General features: G+C 42.1%; 1 protein-coding gene across 2 annotated transcripts in view; it reads left to right on the plus strand.

Annotated features, from left to right (window-relative positions):
- The window catches only part of CCDC6 (coiled-coil domain containing 6), a 111,078-nt gene that overhangs the window by 75,367 nt on the left and 12,947 nt on the right, over positions 1-22,764 (plus strand). For both annotated transcript variants that reach the window (XM_028151510.2, XM_008145477.3), the window contains 4 exons: positions 4,554-4,657; positions 14,040-14,200; positions 19,463-19,619; positions 22,147-22,247. In XM_028151510.2, coding sequence (XP_028007311.2) covers positions 4,554-4,657; positions 14,040-14,200; positions 19,463-19,619; positions 22,147-22,247 — 523 coding nt within the window. The remainder of the gene's footprint in view (positions 1-4,553; positions 4,658-14,039; positions 14,201-19,462; positions 19,620-22,146; positions 22,248-22,764) is intronic.

Consider the following 22,764-nt stretch of genomic DNA (forward strand, 5'->3'; position numbering starts at 1 on the left):
CCATCACACTGGGCATTTAGGCTTCAGCATATGAATTGGGGGGGCACAAACATTCAGTCCATTGCGAAAACTGTTCATTTTTTCTGACTTTAATTTAGTTGTTTTCTTAATGTTGTGCTTTTTATTTTCCCAGATGATTCTGATAAACCTCCACAGTCACCGCTCTGGACATCTATGATATTACATAATAAGTTGATAGGAAATTGGGCTGAACTTTTAATGGCCGTCAGATACTACCTAACCTGGAAGGTTTGGGGAGATTATTGTGCTAATCCCCATCACCCAGTTGTTTTCTTAGTAGTTACCTCTTTCTGTTAAAAAAAAATATATATATATATATATATATATATAGCCAATTATGAATTAGGTTAATGTAGGTCCTAGAGAGTGCTCTGCTATTTCTTTATTTAAAACATCAGGTACACTCCTTATATCATCATCATCCTAAGTGCTTTTTACTTACGTTGTCACAATCTGTGTGTCTGAGTTCAGTTCATATGGTAACCCTTCCATGGGCTTTCCCCTCTCTTTTATTTTTATTTATTTACTTATTTATTTTTATCCTCACTCGAGGATATGTGTTTCATTGATTCTAGAGAGAGAGGAAGGGGGAGAGATAAAGAGAAACATCAGTGTGTGAGAGAAATATCAATTGGTTGCCTTCCATACGCAACCTAACTGGTATCGAACCTGCAACCTGGGTTTGTGCCCTGACTGGGAATCGAACCCACAACGCTTAGGTGCTCAGGATGATGCTCTAACCAACTGAGCCACACCAGCCAGGGTTCTCTCTTTATTATCTCAGATTTGTTGTAATAGGCTGCTTTCCAAAATTATTCTTTTAATTAAAACATTGTTTTTGCAATTACAGTTGACATACACAGTATATTAGCTTCATGTGTATGACATAGTGTCTAGACATTTGTATAACTTATGAAGTGATCACCTGTTAAATCTGGTACCCATCTTACAGCATGCATAGTTATTATAACATCATTGACTATGCTGTACTTTACATCCCTGTGACTGTTTTTCATAACTGGCAATTTGTACACCGTAATCCCTCCCCCCTTTTCATTCATCCCCTCCACCCCAAAATTTGTTTTTCAAGTCAGGTGTTTGGAATATATTTTCTCGTAGAAATGATGATTATATGGTAGTTAGACTAAAACTTTTCAAAGTAGATTGAAAAAAACCCATTAAAACCTTTCAGAATTCTGTGGCTGAGTACAGTGGTGAGGCTAACGTTCTCATCAGCACCCCTTCCCCCCACCTCTCCCTTCACCCCAGCCAGCATCATACCTCTCTTTAAATGGAAAAAGGCTACCATGAGGCAGAAATCCGATAGTGCGGGGAGCCATCTCTCAGCTGCGCCCTCTCTTTTCTGCTATTTTGGTGGAGGTCAGTATCTGACCACTGAAGACACAGAGGCAGGAAGGGCTGTGAATTCAGATGAGTTGGCTAAATTTATACGCACTAAGTTTATCCATTAAAGGAGCTCTGTATTTATTTTGGGAACATAATAAGAACCCTTGGTCTGAGGTTAATTAACCTGTAATGAGAAGGAGAGCTACTGAAGAGAAGTAAAGAATCTGGCAGTCCACTGCACTGACTTAATTACAGGGCAGTCTTTCAAATGAGTATGTTTACAAATCAGCTATATCCATCGATGCTCCCAGAAAAAAAGCAGGCAGAAGGGGCTCAGGTTAGCCTGAGAATTTGATGTGTGGCGATGGATGAGCGGATGCCTATTGCATGAACACTGAATAAAAAAAGCAACGGGATATTCTTAGGATGGGAATAGGGGAGAGCATTACAGATAGAGACCAGCATAGTGAGAGCAATGCGCCCCTGGGCTGCTGTCGTGATTCAAGCACGAATGTCTGACTTAGCCTATAGACTTAGCATATACTCGCCCAGATCTGAGGGCTCGGCATCCGGACAATGTCAGAAGCACCTGAAATCTCCTTCTGCCTGAATTGGCAGAACTGGCGTCTGTGTTCGGCTCTAAATGTATAGGTTGTGAAAATAAATGAGCAGGAGGTAGAAGGGCAAGTCTGATAAAGAATTTAATGGGCAGTTCATCGTAATCATAAATAACACCATTCCCTCTAACTTCTCTGCCCCTTAATGTCCATCAGAACTCCCCAGCAATGCTGAAAAGTTGAGATTTTTTAAAGCTGAAGAAACAAGTCCGGAAACCCTGCTCTTTGGGGGCTAAATAACACGGACTCCTACAGCGCTGCCAGTCCGCGTAATGAAACACCCACGTCTAGGCTGCTGAGCTGGAGCCTCCTGTGTGGCCCATGTCATGCAAATGAATTAGGAGAGGAAATTGGTAAAGCAATCCCAAGTTTCACCCCCAGGAAGCCTCAGTTTGCTGAAGCGGGCAGTAAGTGGATAGCTGGTGCCCACAGAAGCCGAGATTCATGTCCATTTTCAACCCGTTTGTCCTGCTCTCTTTCTCTTCTCTGTGTCCTCATACTCTGACTCATGAAGCTGCCCCTTACTCTGCTACTCCCAAGAATTCTTGGCAAAGGAGGTAGGTTCCCAAACCATAGCATCGTTTACCCCAAATCCTACTTTCTCCTTAAGATCCTGTGTTCCTTCAGCTCTAAAATGAAATGGTGGGTTTAGATGATTTGTCTCACTGCTTCTAGCTCTAAAAATCGGTGGCTGAGCCAGCCCAGGCTAAAGACAGCTGCCGTCTTGAGACCGACACTGATGGAGAAGGATAGAATGGGTAGCTTTGAAAGGGCCCTCAGAAATCATCTAGGCCAACCATCTCATTTCACAGATGGGGACATTGAGGCGCACAGCAGGTGAGTACCTGCTAGAGCCACACGCCTAGTAAGTTATCCACAGGCAAAGACAGCTTTGGGTGTTCAGAGTTATTGGTTAGCACTGTGCATGATTACTCCAAAATGAAACGTAATTGGACATAAGTTTCCCTACTACAAAATGATGCCTTACTTGAGTTTTTTCTTGCCTGCCAAGTACTCGCTATCATGCTGTTAGTCAAACACAGGAAAAGGGTCCTTCACGGGCAAATGCCTTAGAATGTGGTTTCTTTAAAAAATGGCCGTGAATCATACTTCAAAGCTTGGCCAAACATGTGGTCCGCACAGAATCTCACTAGGTTGTATAGGAGTTCTATGAGGCTTTCCAGATCTTTTCTCATTGCTTCCGGTAAGAACTGTTTAACATTCTGAGGAGCATGTGTGCATTAGCCTATTCCCAGCTTCACAGCACAAAATGCGTCCGACTTACTCTGACATCCCACCGCCCTTGACTCCCCTCATGCAAAGAAAATAATCCTGAAGCTGTATTTTCCGTTGACTCTGTGACCCAGGCTCGTTTACCTGCTGGATAAAGTCTACTTTGGTTACTTTAAAAGATTACATTTTGTACATGGTGTTGGTCTCACTTTATTGCATATGCAGGGATCTTTGATCAGTAGGAGCTTGCCTCTATGATCTCCTAAGGAAACGTGAAATCTGCCACTGTGGCATTTTTGCAGCTGTGCAATCACAAATAATTTGTTGACTCAGTGATGGAAAAGGTGAGTTGGGTTTGGTTGCAGGGACAGCATAGGGGCAGTCACATAGCCTTTCTCTCTTTTTAAGGAAACTTCCTGTTAAAATTATTTAATATCTCAAATACATAGACAAGTACAAAAAAATGATGCAGCACATTCCCTCTACTTGTCCTTGTGAAGTCTACTGATCATTGCATTTTCTAGCCCTCTCACTAGCCTTTTTCTTCATATCCTTTTCACCCTCTACCAAATATGTAATTTATTTGTTTCATTTACTATCTTGACGCCATTAAAATGTAAGTTTACAAAGGCAGACATTTCTGACTTCTGGGTTCCCAGCTACTTCCTTGTTAACCAGTGTCCGGTGTTGTTTTCAGTATTTTCATATTTATCAATATTGATTGGTTAAACGAATTTTCCCCGTTTGCTTCTTTTTATGAAGTAGAATAGTTTGGGGTTCCCTCCACAACTGCACACCTTTCCTCAAATCGAAGTTCCCTTCTTTTCTACCTCCCTGGAGGTAACCAGTACTGTGAATTTGGTGTTTATAATTTTGTGCCTATTTTTATATCTTGGGACATATTTATGTGCACCCATTGACAAATATGGGTGTTTGAGGTATTTATATAAATGTTGATGTAATCTTTAATGTTGAACTACATGCAGGACTGGGGGGGCAGGATGGGGGTACAAACATTCAGGTAAGTCCTGGTATGACTAGTAAGCAGAACTCCCCCCGAACTCTCTTAAAGGAAGATTTTCCATGTGCCTTGAGTAAATGCTAAAACAAGTGATGTACCAGACAGCAATTAAGCTTGAACATCAAAGAATGAACCTGTCTTGGTTTTCTCAAGAGTGTAAGAACTAGATGCATTTAAAGTGTCTGTGCTAGAAAATTGGCCATTTCTTTGCAATTTCTCCAAGTAAAGGGGTCATAATGGTCCAATCAAGAAATCTAATTATCAAAGTTTAAGTGGCCTGCTATTCTCAGTAAAAGTTCTTTTCCTTCCTCTAGTTGAGACGAGAGAAGATTGACCTTGAAAATACTTTGGAGCAAGAACAAGAAGCACTAGTTAATCGTCTCTGGAAAAGAATGGATAAACTTGAAGCTGAAAAGCGGTTTGTTTAGTCTTATTGTTCAATATGGGATTGCATATGTGACTAGGGTGCTGTTCTGGGTATGACTGGAGGATAACAATGGGACCTTTAATTCCATGGTTGATGCATATCATTTAATTTGTCAAATGAAAAACACGTTGAAAGCTTTCTGACCTCTTTTCATGCTGGTCACCTCTTTACACTTCTCTCGCACTGGCCCAGTAGAATTTCTTTCCATTTGGTGTCAGAGGCTATGAAGAAATTAGTCAAGGTGCTATTGTTCACCTTTAAATTGTTCTGAAGGATGGCTATAGTTTCAGCTTTTTTACTTGTTAAACTGGTTTCCCCAATTCTTTTCTAAACCGCATAGGATATGTACTACGTGCCTGTAGTTATTATATTTTTATAAAATGTACTTAGTTAGGAAGACTGAGATTTTGATAGAAAAATTACCATCAAATTGTTTGCTGCAAAGAAATGGCTCGTACATATTTAAGGTTAGCATTCTTTGCGTTAAATGTATGTACATGGATGTGAAATGTCATTCAGCGGCAAACGTTTCTTTTTTTTTTTTTTTTTTTTTTTTTAAATATTTTTATTGAGGTATTATATGTGTACATATCTTACCATTACCCCCCCACCCCACACCCACACATGCCCTCCCCCCCAGAGTTTTGCGTCCATTGTTTATGCTTATATGCATGCATACAAGTCCTTCGTTTGATTTCATAACTCCCCCACCTTTCCCAAACTTTCCCTCTGTACTTTGAAAGTCTGTTTGATGCTTTACTGTCTCTGTATCTATCTTTTTGTTCACCACTTTATAATGTTCTTTACTATCCCTAAATGAGTGAGATCATGTGGTATTGTTCTTTCATTGACTGGCTTATTTCACTTAGCATAATGTTCTCCAATTCCATCCAGGTTGCTGCAAATGATGAGAATTCCTTCTTTTTTATGGCAGCATAGTATTCCATTGTGTAGATGTACCACAGTTTTCCGATCCAGTCATCTGCTGATGGGCACCTAGGCTGTTTCCAAATCTTAGCTATTGTAAATTGTGCTGCTATGAACATAGTGGTGCATATATCCTTTCTGATTGGTGTTTCTAGTTTCTTCGGATATATTCCCAGGAGTGGGATTACTGGGTCAAATGGGAGTTCCATTTTCAGTTTTTTGAGGAAACTCCATACTGTTCTCCACAGTGGCTGCACCAGTCTGCATTCCCACCAGCAGTGCACGAGGGTTCCTTTTTCTCCGCATCCTCGCCAACACTTGTTGTTTGTTGATTTGTTGATGATAGCCATTCTGACAGGTGTGAGATGGTACCTCATTGTTGTTTTGATTTGCATCTCTCGGATAATAAGTGACTTTGAACATGTTTTCATGTGTCTCTTGGCCTTCCTTCTGTCTTCTTTTGAAAATATTCTGTTTAGGTCTGTTGCCCATTTTTTTATTGGATCATTTATCTTCCTCTTATTAAGTTGCATAAGCTGCCTGTAGATGTTGGAGATTAAACCTTTATCAGTGATAGCATTTGCAAATATGTTTTCCCATGCAGTGGGCTTTCTTGTTGTTTTGTTGATGGTTTCTTTTGCTGTAAAAAAGCTTTTTATTTTGATGTAGTCCCATTTGTTAATTTTCTCTTTAGCTTCCATTGCCCTAGGGGCAGTGTCAGTGAAGAAGTTCTTGTGGCATATGTCTGAGATTTTGTTGCCTGTAGATTCCTCTAGTATTTTTATGGTTTCCCGTCTTATGTTTAAGTCCTGTATCCATTTTGAGTTTATTTTTGTGTATGGTGTAAGTTGGTGATCTAGTTTCATTTTTTTGCATGTATCTGTCCAGTTTTCCCAACACCATTTATTGAAGAGACTGTCTTGACTCCATTGTATGTTCTTGCCTCCTTTGTCAAATATTAATTGAGCATAGTGGTTTGGGTCGATATCTGGGTTCTCTATTCTGTTCCATTGATCAATATGTCTGTTCTTGTGCCAGTACCAGGCTGTTTTGAGAACAGTGGCTTTGTAATACAGCTTGAAATCTGGTATTGAGATCCCACCTACTTTATTCTTCTTTCTGAGGATTGCTGAGGCTAGTCGGGGTCTTTTTTTATTCCAGATGAATTTTTGGAGAGTTCTTTCTAGGTCTGTGAAATATGCTGTTGGTATTTTGATGGGGAGTGCATTGAATCTGTAGATTGCTTTGGGTAGTATGGACATTTTAATGATGTTGATTCTACCAATCCAGGAACATGGTATGTTCTTCCATCTGTTTACGTCTTCCTCTATCTCTTTTTTCAGTGTCCTGTAGTTTTCTGCGTATAGGTCTTTTACCTCCTTAGTTAAGTTTATTCCTAGGTATCTTAATTTTTTTGGTGCGATGGTAAATGGGATTGCTTTTTTAGTCTCTCTTTCTGTAAGTTCATTATTGGTGTATAGAAAAGCCATAGATTTCTTGGCGTTAATTTTGTATCCCGCTACATTGCCGAATTCATTTATTAAGTCTATTAGTTTTTTGATGGAATCTTTTGGGTTTTTTATGTACAATATCATGTCATCTGCAAATAAGGACAGCTTCACTTCTTCTTTTCCAATTTGGATGCCTCTTATTTCTTCTTCTTGCCTAATTGCGATAGCTAATACTTCCAGTACTATGTCAAACAGGAGTGGTGAGAGTGGGCATCCCTGTCTTGTTCCTGTTCTTAGGGGAAATGGTTTTAGTTTTTGCCCATTGAGTATGATGTTTGCTGTGGGTTTATCATAAATAGCTTTTATTATGTTGAGGTATGAGCCTTCTATTCCCACCTTGTTGAGAGTTTTTATCAAGAAAGGGTGTTGGATTTTGTCAAATGCTTTTTCTGCATCTATTGATATGACTATGTGATTTTTATCTCTCAATTTGTTTATGTGATGTATCACGTTTATTGATTTGCGGATATTGTACCATCCTTGCATTCCTGGAATAAATCCTACTTGGTCATGGTGTATGATCTTTCTGATGTACTGCTGGAGCCGATTTGCTAGAATTTTGTTGAGGATTTTGGCATCAATGTTCATGAGGGATATTGGCCTGTAATTCTCTTTCATTGAGTTGTCTTTATCTGGTTTTGGTATTAGGGTGATGCTGGCTTCATAGAAGGAGCCTGGAAGTGTTCCTTCCTCTTGAATTTTTTGGAATAGTCTGAGGAGGATAGGTTTTAGTTCTTCCTTGAAAGTTTGATAAAACTCTCCTGTGAAGCCATCAGGCCCCGGGCTTTTGTTTGCCGGAAGCTTTTTGATGACTGCTTCAATTTCTTCCATAGTTACTGGCATGTTGAGCTGTTTAGAATCTTCCTGATTGAGTTTTGGAAGGTTGTATTTTTCTAGGAATATGTCGATTTCCTCTAGGTTGTCCAGTTTGTTGGAATAGAGTTGTTCGTAGTATTTTGTAACAATCCTTTGTATTTCGTCAGGGTCTGTTGTTATTTCACCTCTTTCATTTCTGATTTTGTTTATTTGGGTCCTCTCTCTTTGCTTCTTGGTGAGCCTGGCTAGAGGTCCATCAATCTTGTTTATCCTTTCAAAGAACCAGCTCTTGGTTTTGTTGATCTTTTGTATTGTTTCTTTGGTCTCTATGTCGTTTATCTCCGCTCTGATCTTTATTATTTCTTTCCTTCTGCTTACACTGGGCTTATCTTGTTGCTCTCTCTCTAACTCTTTGAGTTGTTGGGTTAGGTAATTTATTACCATTGTTTCTTGTTTTTTGAAGTAGGCTTGTAGAGCTATGAACTTCCCTCTCAGGACTGCTTTCATTGTGTCCCATAGATTTTGGATTGTTGTGTTTTCATTGTCGTTTGTTGCCATGATGTTTTTTATTTCTTCCTTGATGTCTTTGGTAACCCAGTCATGGTTTAATAACATGCTGTTTAGTCTCCAAGTGTTTGATTTCTTTGGGTTGTTTTTATTGTAGTTAATTTCCAGTTTTATGCCACTGTGATCTGAGAAGATACTTGATATGATTTCTATCTTCTTGAATTTGGAGAGACTTTGCCTATGTCCTAACATATGGTCTATCTTTGAAAATGACCCATGTGCACTTGAGAAGAATGTATATTCTGTGGCTTTGGGGTGAAATGTTCTGAAGATGTCGATTAATTCCATCTGTTCTAGTGAGTCATTTAGGATTGATGTTTCTTTGCTGATTTTTTGTTTAGAGGATTTGTCCAATGGTGATAGTGGGGTATTGAAGTCTCCTACTATGATTGTATTACTGTCAATCTCTCCTTTGATATCTTCCAGGAGTTTTTTAATGTATCTTGGTGCTCCTGTATTGGGTGCATATATGTTTACCAGAGTTATTTCTTCTTGTTGGATTTCTCCCTTTAGTATTATGAAGTGGCCTTCATTATCTCTTGTTATGTCCTTCACTTTGAGATCTAATTTGTCACATATAAGTATTGCAACCCCAGCTTTTTTTTCATTTCCATTTGCCTGGAAAACCTTTTTCCATCCCTTTACTCTCAGTCTGTATGCATCCTTTTTTTTGAGGTGGGTTTCCTGTAGACAGCAGATATCTGGGTTTTGTTTTCTTATCCAGTCTGTTACCCTGTGTCTTTTGATTGGGGCATTCAATCCATTTACATTTAAAGTTATTATTGATAGGTACTTATTTGACGCCATTTTTATTCTATACCCCTGTGTACCTTCTTTGCTTCCTATTTCTTTCTTTTTTTTTTTACAGCAGTCCCTTTAGCATTTCTTTCATTGCTGGTTTGGTGGTGATAAACTCCCTTAGTCCTTTTTTGTCTCTGAAGCTCCTGATTTCACCTTCAATTTTGATTGATAGCCTTGCTGGGTACAGTATTCTTGGATTTAGACCCTTCCTTTGCATGACTTGGTATATTTCATTCCATTCCCTTCTGGCCTGATGAGTTTCTGTTGAGAAATCAGTTGCTAGTCTGATGGGGGTTCCTTTGTATGTAACTGTCTGTCTCTCTCTGGCCGCTTGTAAGATTCTTACTTTGTCGTTGGTGTTTGCCAACTTAACTATAATGTGCCTTGGCGTCGGTCTTTTGGGGTTCATTTTGCTTGGAACTCTGTGAGCTTCTTGGATTTGTGTGGGTTTTTTCTTCCCTATATCAGGGAAGTTTTCTGTTATTATTTCTTCAAACAGGTTTTCTATTCCTTGCTCAGTTTCCTTTCCTTCTGGCACCCCTATTATCCTGATGTTGTTTTGTTTTGTATTGTCCTGAAGTTCCCTTACGCTCTCCTCAATCTTTCTAATTTTTGTTTCTAGAAGCTGTTGTAATTGGGTATTTTTTTCCATCTTGTCTTCTAGCTCACTTATGCGGTCCTCTGCTTCATCTAGTCTACTCTTGATGCTTTCTATTGAGTTCTTTACAGCAGCGATGTCATTTTTCATTTCTTCTTGGTTCTTCTTCATTTCTTCTTGGTTCTTACTCATATTGTCGAATTTGTCTTCCATCCTTTTCAGCCACTTTATGACCATTTCTCTGAATTCTTTCTCTGATAGGTTGTTTGCCTCTAAATCGTTTACTTCCTTTTCTGGTGATGCCTGCTTCTCTTTCCTGTGGGGGCTGTTTCTTTGTCTCCCCATGGTCTCTCTTCTCCGGATGTCTGGTTATATAGATTTCTCTCTCTGGCGTTGATTTAAAGGTATAAAATACAACACAACCAGGCACAACAGACAAGGCACTGAACAGAATTGTATTCACGATATTAATAACCTCCAATAAAGGTAACCACCAGAGAAAGACAAATTAGGGAATAGGAGTGGAAGAGGGAGAGTAAAAAGAAAGAACAACAACGAAGAAAAAAAAAACAAAAAAACAAAGAGTGTGAATCTGAACTTGGGAAAAGAGCAGAAAGAAAGAAAAGAAATAACAGAAAAGAAAAAGAAAAGAAAAAAAAAGTAAGAGAGACAAGAATGATACTAAGAGAGAAAAGGGGAACAAACTATATATATGGGGAGTAAACTCCACTAGAACAACCACTATTCCCAGCAAATTCCAGCAACACGTGCCTGGAGATTAATACAAACTGCAACAGCAGCTAATATCAAGTGAGGCAAGGGAAAACAAAAGTAAAAAACAAACAAAAACAAAGCAAACAAAAGAACCAACCAAACCAACAAAAAGAATAATCAAAACAATCTCCTAAAAAAGCATAAAAATTCAATCTAATCAACATTCAAGCAAACAACAACAAAAGGCCCGAGAGAAAAATAATTTTTTAAAGGTAGCGTAGAGAGAGGTTTGTATGGATTTGGAGCAGGGGGTTGGGATTAGATATATAAGTAGGGTGAAGTTTTAGCAGGGAGTAAACTGAAAAAGTAGGGAAAATCTAAAGCCAGAAAGGGTTAAGATAAACTGGGGAACAAGGGGGAAAGGTTAGGAGGAGAGTGATGGCATAATGTTAGCTTTGAGATAGGGTAAAGCGATTGTAAGGGAAAGATGCAAATCGAATGTAGGACACTAATCCAAAAATAAAAGAAAGAGAAAATCAAATGACATTAAAAAAAAAAAAAGTAAAATAATAGTAATAATATTGCTGATTGGAAATAAAAATGTAATAATTAAAAAGGTGAAAATCAAGTGAGGAAAAAGAAAAAATATTAGTTTCTTAAGTATAAGATGCAAAAAATGAAAATAAAAAAATATGAGAATAAAAAATTTAAAAAATTGAAAAAAGAATTGAAAATTAAAAAATAGGAAGACTAAAATGTGCAGTAGCGGCTGTCATTCACTTCCTCTATTATTCTGTTTGGTACACCTTTTTCCCAGTCTGGGCGGTATATCAATTCAGCTTCATTCCAGGGCTCCTCAGTGTTGGAAGCCAGTCCTGCTTTTTAAGCCAGCCCTGTCTTAATTTCTCGTATTTATTTTTGATTACACCAGAGACAATTAGCGTTTCAGCCCCTGGGTGGCAGTGTTTCTGAATTGACTTCCGGGCCTCTCTAGCTCTTTTTTCTTTTTTTTTTTTTTTCCCCTTCTATGGCACTCACTACCGGTTTGTAGAGGTGTGCGCCTCAGAGCTGCCTCTCTGATGGTCACACGCAGCTCTGGCCCCAGGTTCCGAAAAAACACCTTCCCCCTGCAGTCTTTCAGGGTTTCCACCTGGGTTTGCCTCTGTATTGGGCTTAGCAATCAGAGTCGGAAAGAGCCCAGGTGTGCGGACCGTGGGTCTGTGCCCCAGACTAAGGAGCCTGCACTCCTTTGAAAATTCTTAGTCTGACCCTCCTCGTCAGATTAAAATGAGTTGCTTTCAAGAGGTCACTTCTGTTAGCAGCTCAGAAGACCCCCCTCCTCATTCACGGATCACGGCAGTTCCAACTGCCGCTGATTTTTCTAGGCACAGACCTCCCGGCTCCTGCCGGTCCTGCGGCTGCCGCACTTCCCTCACCCAGGGCTTCCCTCACCCACCGCGGGGATTAGAAACCGCAGCTTATTTCAGACAAAATCTGACCTTTCCGTGGTGCAGTGGAGAGTTTCTTTGGATCCAAATGTGTGCGCTGATAGGGGACCGGTGGTCTGGTGCTCCCAGCAGTTCAGTGTTTGCAGTTGTCGCGGAAAGACAGGTTTCCCCTAAAATCCTCCTTTCCTTGCAAGATGGCACGGCGCCCGGCAAGCCCGCAGCTCCAAGAGGGGACCCAGCCCCTGTGGGTGCTGCGTGGTCAGAGGAACACTGCCCAGCACTCCCCCGCCTTCTCCTGGAGTTTAGCTGTCCCTTGGCTTGCCCACATACACTCCCTCTGCGAGCCTCTGCTGCTCCGACTCTCCGCCCCAGGAACAGACTCCAAACCCGACTCTATTCCGTCGCCATTTTTTTTCCTCCTCGGCAAACGTTTCTTGAACCCCTCTGTGCAAGGTACTGTCAGCCCCTTATTTCTAAGTGCTGCAGACTTTGGGAGGCTGGAGCCGGGCTTGAAGAATGGCAAGGAGTTCTGTATGCAGGATGTGTGGATGGGTGTAGAAAGGGAGTTTCTTGAAAATGTTCATTAATCCACTTCATGAGGACCTTTTTGTTTTGCTAACCAGAGTCCTTTTGCCATAAATATTGGGTTTAGATGAATCCATAAATCATTCTGAGTTCATCTCAAGATTTGCAAAATAGAAACATACCAGAGGCTTTAAGAAAAGTGCAAGTAGAGGCACTGTGTATCTACAGGGAAATATTCAAGATGTGTCTGAACCAGCTGCGTTTTGCATTATTGTAGCTGTACTAATAGATGGAATTAGGAAAAATGATTTAACATAATAAATGTTGTAGGGACCATTACAACATTTAACATACTGGTTTGCTCAGTTAGAGCCCTTGAGCAAACTCAAAGGTAAAAGTTAAAAACAAAACAAAACCAAAACCCCCCAGCAACCTACAAAAGGGGACATGGAGATCTGTGCCATTCAGTCTTCCTTTGCAGAACACAATCAGTACCAAATTATTGCAGATTATTGGGTTGAGCAATCTGAAATTGACATTTTATAAGTCAAAAGCTGTTGAATATAACAAATAAGCATTTTTTAAAAAATATATTTTATTGATTTTTCACAGAGAGAAAGGGAGAGGGATAGAGAGCTAGAAACATCGATGAGAGAGATACATCGACCAGCTGCCTCCTGCACACCCCCCACCGGGGATGTGCCCGCAACCAATGTACATGCCCTTGACCGGAATCAAACCTGGGACCTTTCAGTCCGAAGACCGACGCTCCATCCACTGAGCCAAACCGGTTTCCGCTAACAAATAAGCATTTTATGTGCTTAACGATAGTTAGTGGGGAAGGTGGAACTACCAATTATTAATCTAATAAGTTTTGTTTTGTTTTTTGTTTTGTTTTGCTTTTAACTTTTTGCCTTAGCTATAGCCAGAAGCAAAGGGCCTCTCATCAGTTTGTCATGCCCTCAGCTTGGTTTTTCAGCCGGGAATTTTATACGTCGAGTCTCTATGTTATGCCACCATCCACAGAGACTGATAGTGCACAGTTCATAAACTTCAACTGAAAGCATTGAGAGAGTGAAATTCCTTTAGTATCTCCATGTCCTCAACCAGCATGTCAAACATTTAGTGAGTAGATAACTCTGGAGCCTTCTGTATGCCAGACATACTACTTAGAAGCACATGTTAGAGATTTTTTTTTTAGGAATGTTTAATTACCAGTGGCAACTTAAAGGAAGGAAAAGGAGGGTGGGTCCTTCATTCAGCTCTGCCCTTTGACCCGAATACCAGGTAAGGGTGACCAGAAGTTCATGTGAAATGGGCAGAGGAGATAAGCAACCCTGTGAATTGGTTCTGCAGTTCATTCATTACAGGAGCTTGCTATTAAAACAAGCCCTCTGGCTAGTATGTTGTTTTGTCTTTCAAAGGCAAACAGTTTCTCATTGTTGGAATTTTTCTTTTCCATAAAGAATCCTGCAGGAGAAATTAGACCAGCCGGTCTCAGCTCCCCCATCACCTAGAGACATCTCCATGGAGATCGACTCTCCTGAAAACATGATGCGCCACATCCGGTTTTTAAAGAATGAAGTGGAGAGGCTGAAGAAGCAGCTGAGGGCCGCTCAGTTACAGCGTACGTAGCCTCTGGTTTCCCTGTCTTCTGTCTGCAGAATTAATCTACTTACCAAGTACCAAGGGTTTTAACAACATTTATGGTTTGATTTGTGTTAATCAAATTCGTATTGTATTTCATTACCAATACATGTTTATCCTGTCATCTTGGAATTCATTATTTTTAAAAATTATTGTAGTAGGGCCAGGCAGCTAGTTTAGAATACTTCTAAAACATAATTCAAATAATTTCAGGAGGGTCCAGAATCAGGGGTAATATTGTTAACCTTCTCCCCTGCGCCCATCTCTAGGATGGTGCTAACAAAATATTGCAGGAGACCTCAATATATTTGGGGGGCATTAATGCAGAGATTAGAGTGTTTATCTTCCTTACTGCTAAATTTTAGTCATAGATAACATTTGTTTGTGGTACTTGAATAAGTGCTTTTGAAATTTATATTTATTATTTTGGAAAAGGTGGGAGTGTTGAGTTGGAAGTCAAAGGAACTCGATTTCTGAATACTTGATGAGATCATTGTGCATTTGTGTGGGTCTCCTATTTCTGCTTAGGTTGCTCCAATTTAATTGTTCAAATAGGCAATGTAGTGAAAGGTATGCAGGGGAAAATAAGTCTCTTTCTCATTTCTGATCCCCAATCACCCAATTCTGACAAATACCCATTTAAAAATTTTTTTAAGATATGTTTTTATTGATTTTGGGGAGAGGGAAAAAGAGAGAGATAAACATCAATAATGAGAGAGAATCATCAATTGGCTGCCTCCTGCACACCCACTGCTAGGGATTGAGCCTGCAACTCGGGCATGTGCCCTGACCAGGAATCGAACCATGACCTCCTGGTTCGTGAGTTGATGCTCAGCCACTGAGCCATACTGGCTGGGTGCAATTACCCATTTTTTATACATTTTTTTCCAGGTATATGTGTTTGTGTAAACTTTTAAAATACAAATAGTACAATATACCCTTTTGCATCTTTATATTTTCACTTACTATATCTTATAACTTTTTTCTTGCCAACCTATAGAGCTGTCTTACTCCCTTTTTTAAAAGGCAGCTTCAGTATTTGATTAGTTGGTTACACCACAGTTTATTTAACTAGTCCCATACCAATAGACCCTTTTTGCCTGTGTTGCCATATCTACAATGAACGTCTGTACACACATTTGATTACTGTTCAAGAACACCTCCAGGGTAAATTTCAGTGATTTTTATCTTGGTTTTCTTTTCTAAAATTCAAAAAATTTGAAGCTCTTATTCAGTCTGGGATGGTGCATCAAGAACCTTTAAAAAACACAATGTGCTAGTTTCCTATTGCTGCTGTAACAAAAGACCACACGCTTAGTTAGCTTAGAACAGCACAATTTATTGTACAGGAGTGGACAAAAGTAGGTTTACAGTTGTGAGTACACAAAACAGAAGTTTATTCTCGTATTATTTATTTAGTCATTGCATCATTTTCCATACAGACAACTGTAAACCTACGTTAGCCGATGCCTGTATTATAGTTCTGGGGTCCGAAGCTCAGAAGAGGTCTCATGGGGCTAAAATCAGGGTGTCAGCAGGAAAGGCTTGGAGGGAGTATCCGTTCCTTTGCTTTTTCCAATTTCTAGAGCATGCCTGCAGGATTTGGCTCGTGGCCCCTTAGTTCCATTGGCATCACTTCCACCTCTGCTTCCGTTGTCACACCTCCTTTTCGCTCTGACCCTGCCTCCCCTTATAAGGACCCTGTGGGTACGCTGAGCCCAGCCAGATAATCCAGGATAAATTCCCATGTCAAGGTCTTTAACTTAATAGCATCTGCAAAGCCCCTTTTGCCACGTAAGGTCACATATTCCCAGGCTTTAGCAATTAGGATTTGGATATCTTTGGGAGTCCTTTATTCTGTCTAACTCGATACAGGTCTCTAGCCTTACTCTAGGAGTAGAGCCTGGCTGGCCCTCTGTTTTTTTTAATGTAGGTAATGCTGATGTATACCCTGGGTGGAGAACCACTAAATACATTTCATGAAAACAAGTCAAGGAGTTCTCAAATATTAGTTATTTTAGGAATTTTTTTGAGTTGTTGGTGTGTTGGGCACACAGGTGTCCTTCAGCACTTTTCTGAATTCTTTCCAGTGCCATCAGCTTGCATGTTTCTTTCTCATGCATACTTACTTGCCTTGTGTCCCTGACAACATTTTTAGAAGAAATTTGGGAAGAATTTTTCATTCCGCTTATCTCCCTCCTCCTGCACTATTTGGTCTTTGAAGAGGCTGCAGATACCACCAGAGGCACTCGTTAGTGTGAGGACAGAGAAAGCCGAACCGAACAGCCGCAAGTGGCCCTCAGCCGCTCGCAAGTGGTTTGGATTGGGTTTAGAGGATGAGTTAATAACTTTTTCTCATCCATCTACCTCACTCATCCTTATCCTCCAAGTCCAATTGTATCTGAACTTGAAGCTCTCACCCAATAGTTCTCAACTCTGGTTGCACATTGGAATCCTGGGGAGTTTTTAATAGACCAGTGGAGAGTCCTCCTCCTCGAGGTTCTGATTTCATTGATTTGGGTGGGGTCTGGGCATCGGTATTTTCTAACCATAAACTTGAAAGTGAAAGCAGACTGTGTAGGTCACCTTTGGATTATGTGGAAACCACCTCTTTGGACTCTATGACTGGAAGTCACTCTCAGTTGACTATCTTAGACTAGATATTGCAAGGTGGCTGAAGACAGGGGGAGCATAAACTGTGGCTCATAAGGGAGAACATAAACTGTGGCCCCTACGTCTTCGGGAGCTCTGCGTGAGGGAAGGTAAGAGCTGACTTCTGGAAGTCTAGTCTCTTGAAATCAGGTGTGGCGGTATGCCAGCAGAGGGCACCCAAGGAATGACATCTCTCTGTGCCTGGGTCAGTAACACCCAGAATTTTTGGACCTGGTTGGTGTCTTCCCTATGCCTCTGGCTTCTCTGGGTTTTTGTTTGTTTGTTTGTTTTAAGTAATAGTTTACTGATTTTTAGCAAGGGAGAGGGAGAGAGAGACATCAGTGTGAGGCTGTGACATCCGATGGCTGCCTCCTGCACGCCCACAACCCAGGCATGTGCCCTGACTGAGAATCAAACCTGCAACCTCCTGGTGCACTGGACATTCCCCAACCAACTGAGCCACACCGGCCAGCGCTGGCCTCTCTGTTAATTGCTGAACAGGCAGGAAGTCTTCCAGCCATCACTCCTGCTGACCGGCTTTCTTGTCTGTAGAGTATTGTTTAAGGATTCCCCCTGCTGACTTCCCCAGATGTGAAAGGATTGCCGTTTCCTTTGAAAAACTGTTTCCTCTTAACTGATGATTCTTGGAGTCTCATGAACCCTCAGTTCTGCGAAGCTTTCTTTCCTATTTATGGAAAAGAAAGGCAACTTGCTCTGACAGCGCCCTTCTGGTTCTGGAAACAATAAGTACTCCCAGGGGCCAGTCTCCTGCTTCCTGGAGCGCTGGTGAGAAGTGCTGCACGCGCGCATGCTTGGGATGAAGCAATTTAAATCGTTTATATTAAAAGTGTGCTTTGTAAATATTTTCCCAGCATGCCTTCAGTTAAAGGGACTTTTGCAACTGGATGAAGCAGCAGGGCTTTGATTATGTTGAGAACAACGGAGGGATTTAGGGTTTAGTGTACATCATAGTGTTTATTAATTTTGGTGTTTTTATTTAAATTTCTAAAATAAGCATATCCAATAGCTTTTATGTGTTCTGTAATGATGATGCCTTAGAAATCATTGAATGTGTATCCTCAAAAGTCATTATTTGCTAAAGCACCAGACCTTCACAGAGTTGCTTAAAACTGAAACTAATTCGATGGACTTGGGAGTTGAAATAGCGTCTGTATGTGGCAGAGAAATGGCCAATATGGCATTCAGCTCCTTCCTTCTTAAATTTGGAATGGGCTGAAAATATGGAGCAACAACCTGTAGAACTCTCAGGCGCGATCATGGCCACTTTGACTGGGTAGCTATTTTTCAGAATAGTGAAGTAGATATTACCCGCCCCCCCCCCTTTTTTTTTTTTTTTTTGAGGTTTTACTTTTTCCAAACTCATGGCTGAGACAGGGAAAAGGAAGAAGCAGGAAGATGGGTAGACACTGAGTTTTGTGTGAGGTTATTTTGGTTCCTTAGTAACAACAGATTCTGTCTGAGGTAAACCAGAAAAAGAGCGGGGAGCTCATGTGATGCCATTTATTGGAATGTGCCAGAATGCTGCCCAGAAGAACCTCACAACGGTGGGGCTTGCGAACCAGGGACTCAGCAGAAGGAGATTCTAGAGCCTCGTGAAGGTGTCCGTTCTGCATTTCAGACATCTGGGAGAGAGAATCCAACTGGGTCCAGTTTCTGCCCTGGGGCTAGACAGCTCTGGCTGGGAGATGGATGCTGGAGTGGAGACCTCAACAGATAGAGGTGGGCAGCAGTAGGTTTACAGTTGTGATACAAATAAATAATACAATAATTACTAACTGCTAGCACAAGAATAAACTGTTTCACGTGCCCACCACTGTGAACCTACATTTGCCCACCCCTGTATGGCCTGCTCCTCAGGAACGGGTATTTGTCATAACCAAGGTGCCCTCCCAAGAGCCGGGCTGCGTGCAGGTCTTTACCTGCTCTCTGACTTGGAAAGGCTTTGAGTGAATCACACACACACACACACACTCAAAATTAATCTTATTTGACACATGAAAGTTGTTTGCTATGTGAGTTTCTACTTTTTAAAAAGGAATTATAACCGTTACCGAGCGTGCCGTAGCTCACCGGCTCGCAGTGTGCCCTGGGTGCGCTGACAGTGTGATGGCTCCGTAGGTGACTGGCCACGCTGTGTCTGGAGTTGAGGGGCAGCAGACATGGTGCCCAGAGGGCAGCCCGTGGGCTGGTTCTGTTTCCCTGATGGAGCCCCCTCCCCTCGGAGCTCCAGCAATGCAGGAAGCTCTGGTAGCTGCTAAGTCCAGGCTTAGACTTAGCTGCACCTCCACCATGTCCTCCTCCACTCAGGCCCCTTAGAAGGCAAGGAAGTGGGGGTGAAGATGCCTAAACTCCCAACGCCGCTTTTTGTATTTTTCTCTAAAGGCAGATCATCGGTAAACTTGGGTACTCGGGGTAAACGTTAAATCCAGATTTAAAGCAGGGGAGAGTGAGAACTCCTGGCTTGAGACGGTTCTCGTCTGTAGCCTAGGAGCTGGACCGCCGGTGTCTTGGTCAAGGTTTGTGTGTGCGTGCACGGGCCACGTTTTCATGGAGAACTCTGGCTTTTCAGACTCGGAGAAGATGGCGCAGTACCTGGAGGAGGAGCGTCACATGAGGGAAGAGAACCTGCGGCTGCAGAGGAAGCTGCAGAGGGAGATGGAGAGGAGAGAAGCCCTCTGTCGACAGCTCTCCGAGAGCGAGTCCAGCTTGGAAATGGATGACGAAAGGTGCGCGCTGGTCTCTGGAGCCTTGCTTCCTTGCTCGTTTGTTTGTTTGTTTTTGGTTTATTCTAACAAAGGCTCTAAAAGGTCTCTCTTCACATCCTGTTAGATGTGGAAGGGGGTGGCTCTGACATTTACTGGGTGTGATGATGATCACCGCTGCATCAAAAGAGATGCTGAGAATGGGGGAAATGAAGAAGGGTGACCATTTTCCTTAAACCCAAAAAGAGAGGTGGGAAGATGTCCTTCCCAGAATCATTTGCTGGGGAGAGCAGTGGAGGCAGGGTGATGTGTAGAGAGGCTGAGTTCGCATGTGTTGGTGAATTGGTCCAATCCTGGGTTATGTCTGTTTAAAGCCTGGGAGCACCTGACGTCGTAGATGCAGGTAAGCAAGCCCTGGTACAGCCCGAGGAAACGTGTACTCACAGGGTGAAAGAATCAGCAGAAGACAGGAGGTTGTTGGAAGCCAGAGGCCTTGCCTTAACATTCTTGGTAACGTTTGAGCCTTTCTGCAGCTACTTAAAAAAATAATAATATAATGCATTTATCTGCTGAAGTGTTATCATCAAGCCCCCTGATTGTCCCACTGAGAAATGGGCTGAAATAAGAGTCAACCTTTGGTTAACCAGAGAAAGGGGTATCAGCTTTTCTCTCTCATCCGGATTTTCCTCTCTCTCCCCGCTACCTCCTCCTTCCCCTTTCCACCCCCAACTCTGGGAGTAAGGTGATTGTGAAGATAAGCAACACATTCACCTTGGAAAAACTGCTTAGTCAGCAGAGAAACCCAGCAGTTGGGGAATTAGCCTGCCGCAGAACCAGATCATTTCTGCAAGGATATTTCCTGTTCTGGATCAGGGGAGCCCTGGCCTTACGTGGTCGGTATCGCAGTGTGGGAGGTGAGACCGAGCCTCCTCCGGGCCCCTCCACAGGCCGAGGAGCCCGTGTCTGAGACCAGGGTCTGCTAGTGTGGGGATGTCAGAGCACACTGCTTGAGAGCACGTGGGCAGTGTTTCCCCAGCAGCACTCTGCTTTTGTTTGTGCTACTGACTAGATCCAGGGCGCTAACAGGCTTCGGGCCAGTTTGCTGTGGACAGTTGTCATTTCAAGAAAAGTTTGAGATTTTTCTGTAGCGAAGGTCTATAATTTCATAATTTAAAAAAAGTATAAAAACAGAGTAATGGGGCATCCTCATTAAAGCATCTATGTATATGCTTCCTCATTTGAACAGAATAAAGAGTATTCGGTCTCAAAAGTTTATATAAAACTATCCTTAACTATTCTTACCTCTGAATTTCATTGATTTCTTTCTGACAGTGTCCCATTCTATCTGAAATTCTTACCCTCTGAAAACCGTTTGGATTAAAAAACACATCAGCCCTATTAACTACTTTACTAACTACTTTGAGGCACCGAGCAGACTGTCTGTTCGCACACACGGTACCCTGTGCTTGATCTTGAGCCAGATGTGCTCTGGAATTTCCTCCAACTATGGAGACACTACTAAAGCTCCTTCAGGCTCCAGACAAACATTTTTTCCCAGAACTGGTATCCACGCCAGAAGGGTTGCTTTATCTTTTGCACGTCAGATTATTTCAGGCAGAGTACAGCTTCCTAATAAAGTCATCATCTCCTCTCCCTACTGGGAATGATGATAGCACATTCGAGAGAGAGAAAAATAGACACTTGAGGCATCTGCAAGTGTGTTTATTCCTTAAAAACCAAGAAGCGGTCTTCGCTGCTAGCTGGACGGTAGCCTACAAGAAGTCCAGCCTGTGCCTCCGTGGGGCCTGCTCTGGAGAGCAGAGCAGAGTCAGCGGTGGGTGTCTAGGTGAGAGATGTATGTCCGATTCAGCAGCCTGGCTTTCTTCCTGTCGAGTAAGCCAGTAGAGCAGTGACAGCGCTAAAGTTCGCTCGTGAACTGGTTATCAGGGCTGAGATCTTCCCCAGGACCCAGATCTCAGCCCGTTCCTTCTTTTGGCCGCGAGGCCCGTGGAAGATAACTTACTAGGATGTCTCTCACACAGAAATTTCTCCTCATCGGCACTCTATTACATTCTGACGTGTGACTTCATTAAGGAAGGCTTGCCTTGCCCAGGATCAACATTTGGTTCACAGAAAGACGTATCTTTAAGCTTTAATTTGATCACATAGACCCCAGAGGGCTTGTTTGGGCTTGTTTCAAAGAGCAATTTAAATGTGGCCATTAACACACGGACGTCTCTGTAATTCTTGCGACAGTGGGAGTGGAGTCTGTATAGCTGCTGTGTGATGGAGAGAAGCCCGGCCTCTCTGTTGTGGGGTGCATCTGTCCCCAGGTCCCCATGCTGAGCTAGGATCTCCAGGTTCCCCAACCCAAACCCTGGAGAGAGGTTTGCGAAGCAGTGACCCGAAAGAGCCCAAGTTAAAAGGTGTCTCCTAGCTACAGCATCACTCTCTGCACATTGGGATGGGAACCCCAAGCATTTTCTCATCAGAGCTCTCTTAAGAACTGTTGAAATGCAGGCGGTCCTGATCATCTCCCCCTTCCTCTTAGGTGTTTTAATGAGATGTCTGCACAAGGATTAAGACCTCGCACTGTGTCCAGCCCGATCCCTTACACTCCTTCTCCAAGCTCCAGCAGGCCCATCTCCCCGGGTGAGTACCTGTGCTCGCTGCTTCTGGGGCTGATTTCTGGTACGTTACTAGGCATCCCTGAATGGGTCCCCTTTTATCAGATAAAAGTCTTGTAAACAGAGAGAGAGTGGTCATGTGTGTTTGAGAAACATAAAAACAAATCACTATCAACACTGAGTCTTAGCTTGTAATTTTTTTTAAATCCTCACCCGAGCATATTTTTTCCATTGATTTTCAGAGAGAGAGAGTGGAAAGGAGGGAGGAGAGGGAGAGGGAGAGAGAGAGAAATATCGACAACGTGTAAGAAACATCTATTGGTTGCCTCCTGCATATACCCCTATGGGAGGGGCAGGCACGTGCCCTTGACCAGAAATCAAACCTGCAACTCTTGGGTCTGCAGGCTGACACTATAACCACTGAGAACATCAGCCAGCGGCCAGGGTTTAGCTTGTAATTTTTAAGCGTAAATGTTATAGTGGGAACTGGTGTTTCTCTCTCTCTCTCTCTCTTTTTTTTAATCTAAAAGGAATTTAACTCC

This window comes from Eptesicus fuscus, chromosome 17 (assembly GCF_027574615.1).
Source record: "Eptesicus fuscus isolate TK198812 chromosome 17, DD_ASM_mEF_20220401, whole genome shotgun sequence".
Taxonomy (NCBI): Eukaryota; Metazoa; Chordata; class Mammalia; order Chiroptera; family Vespertilionidae; genus Eptesicus; species Eptesicus fuscus.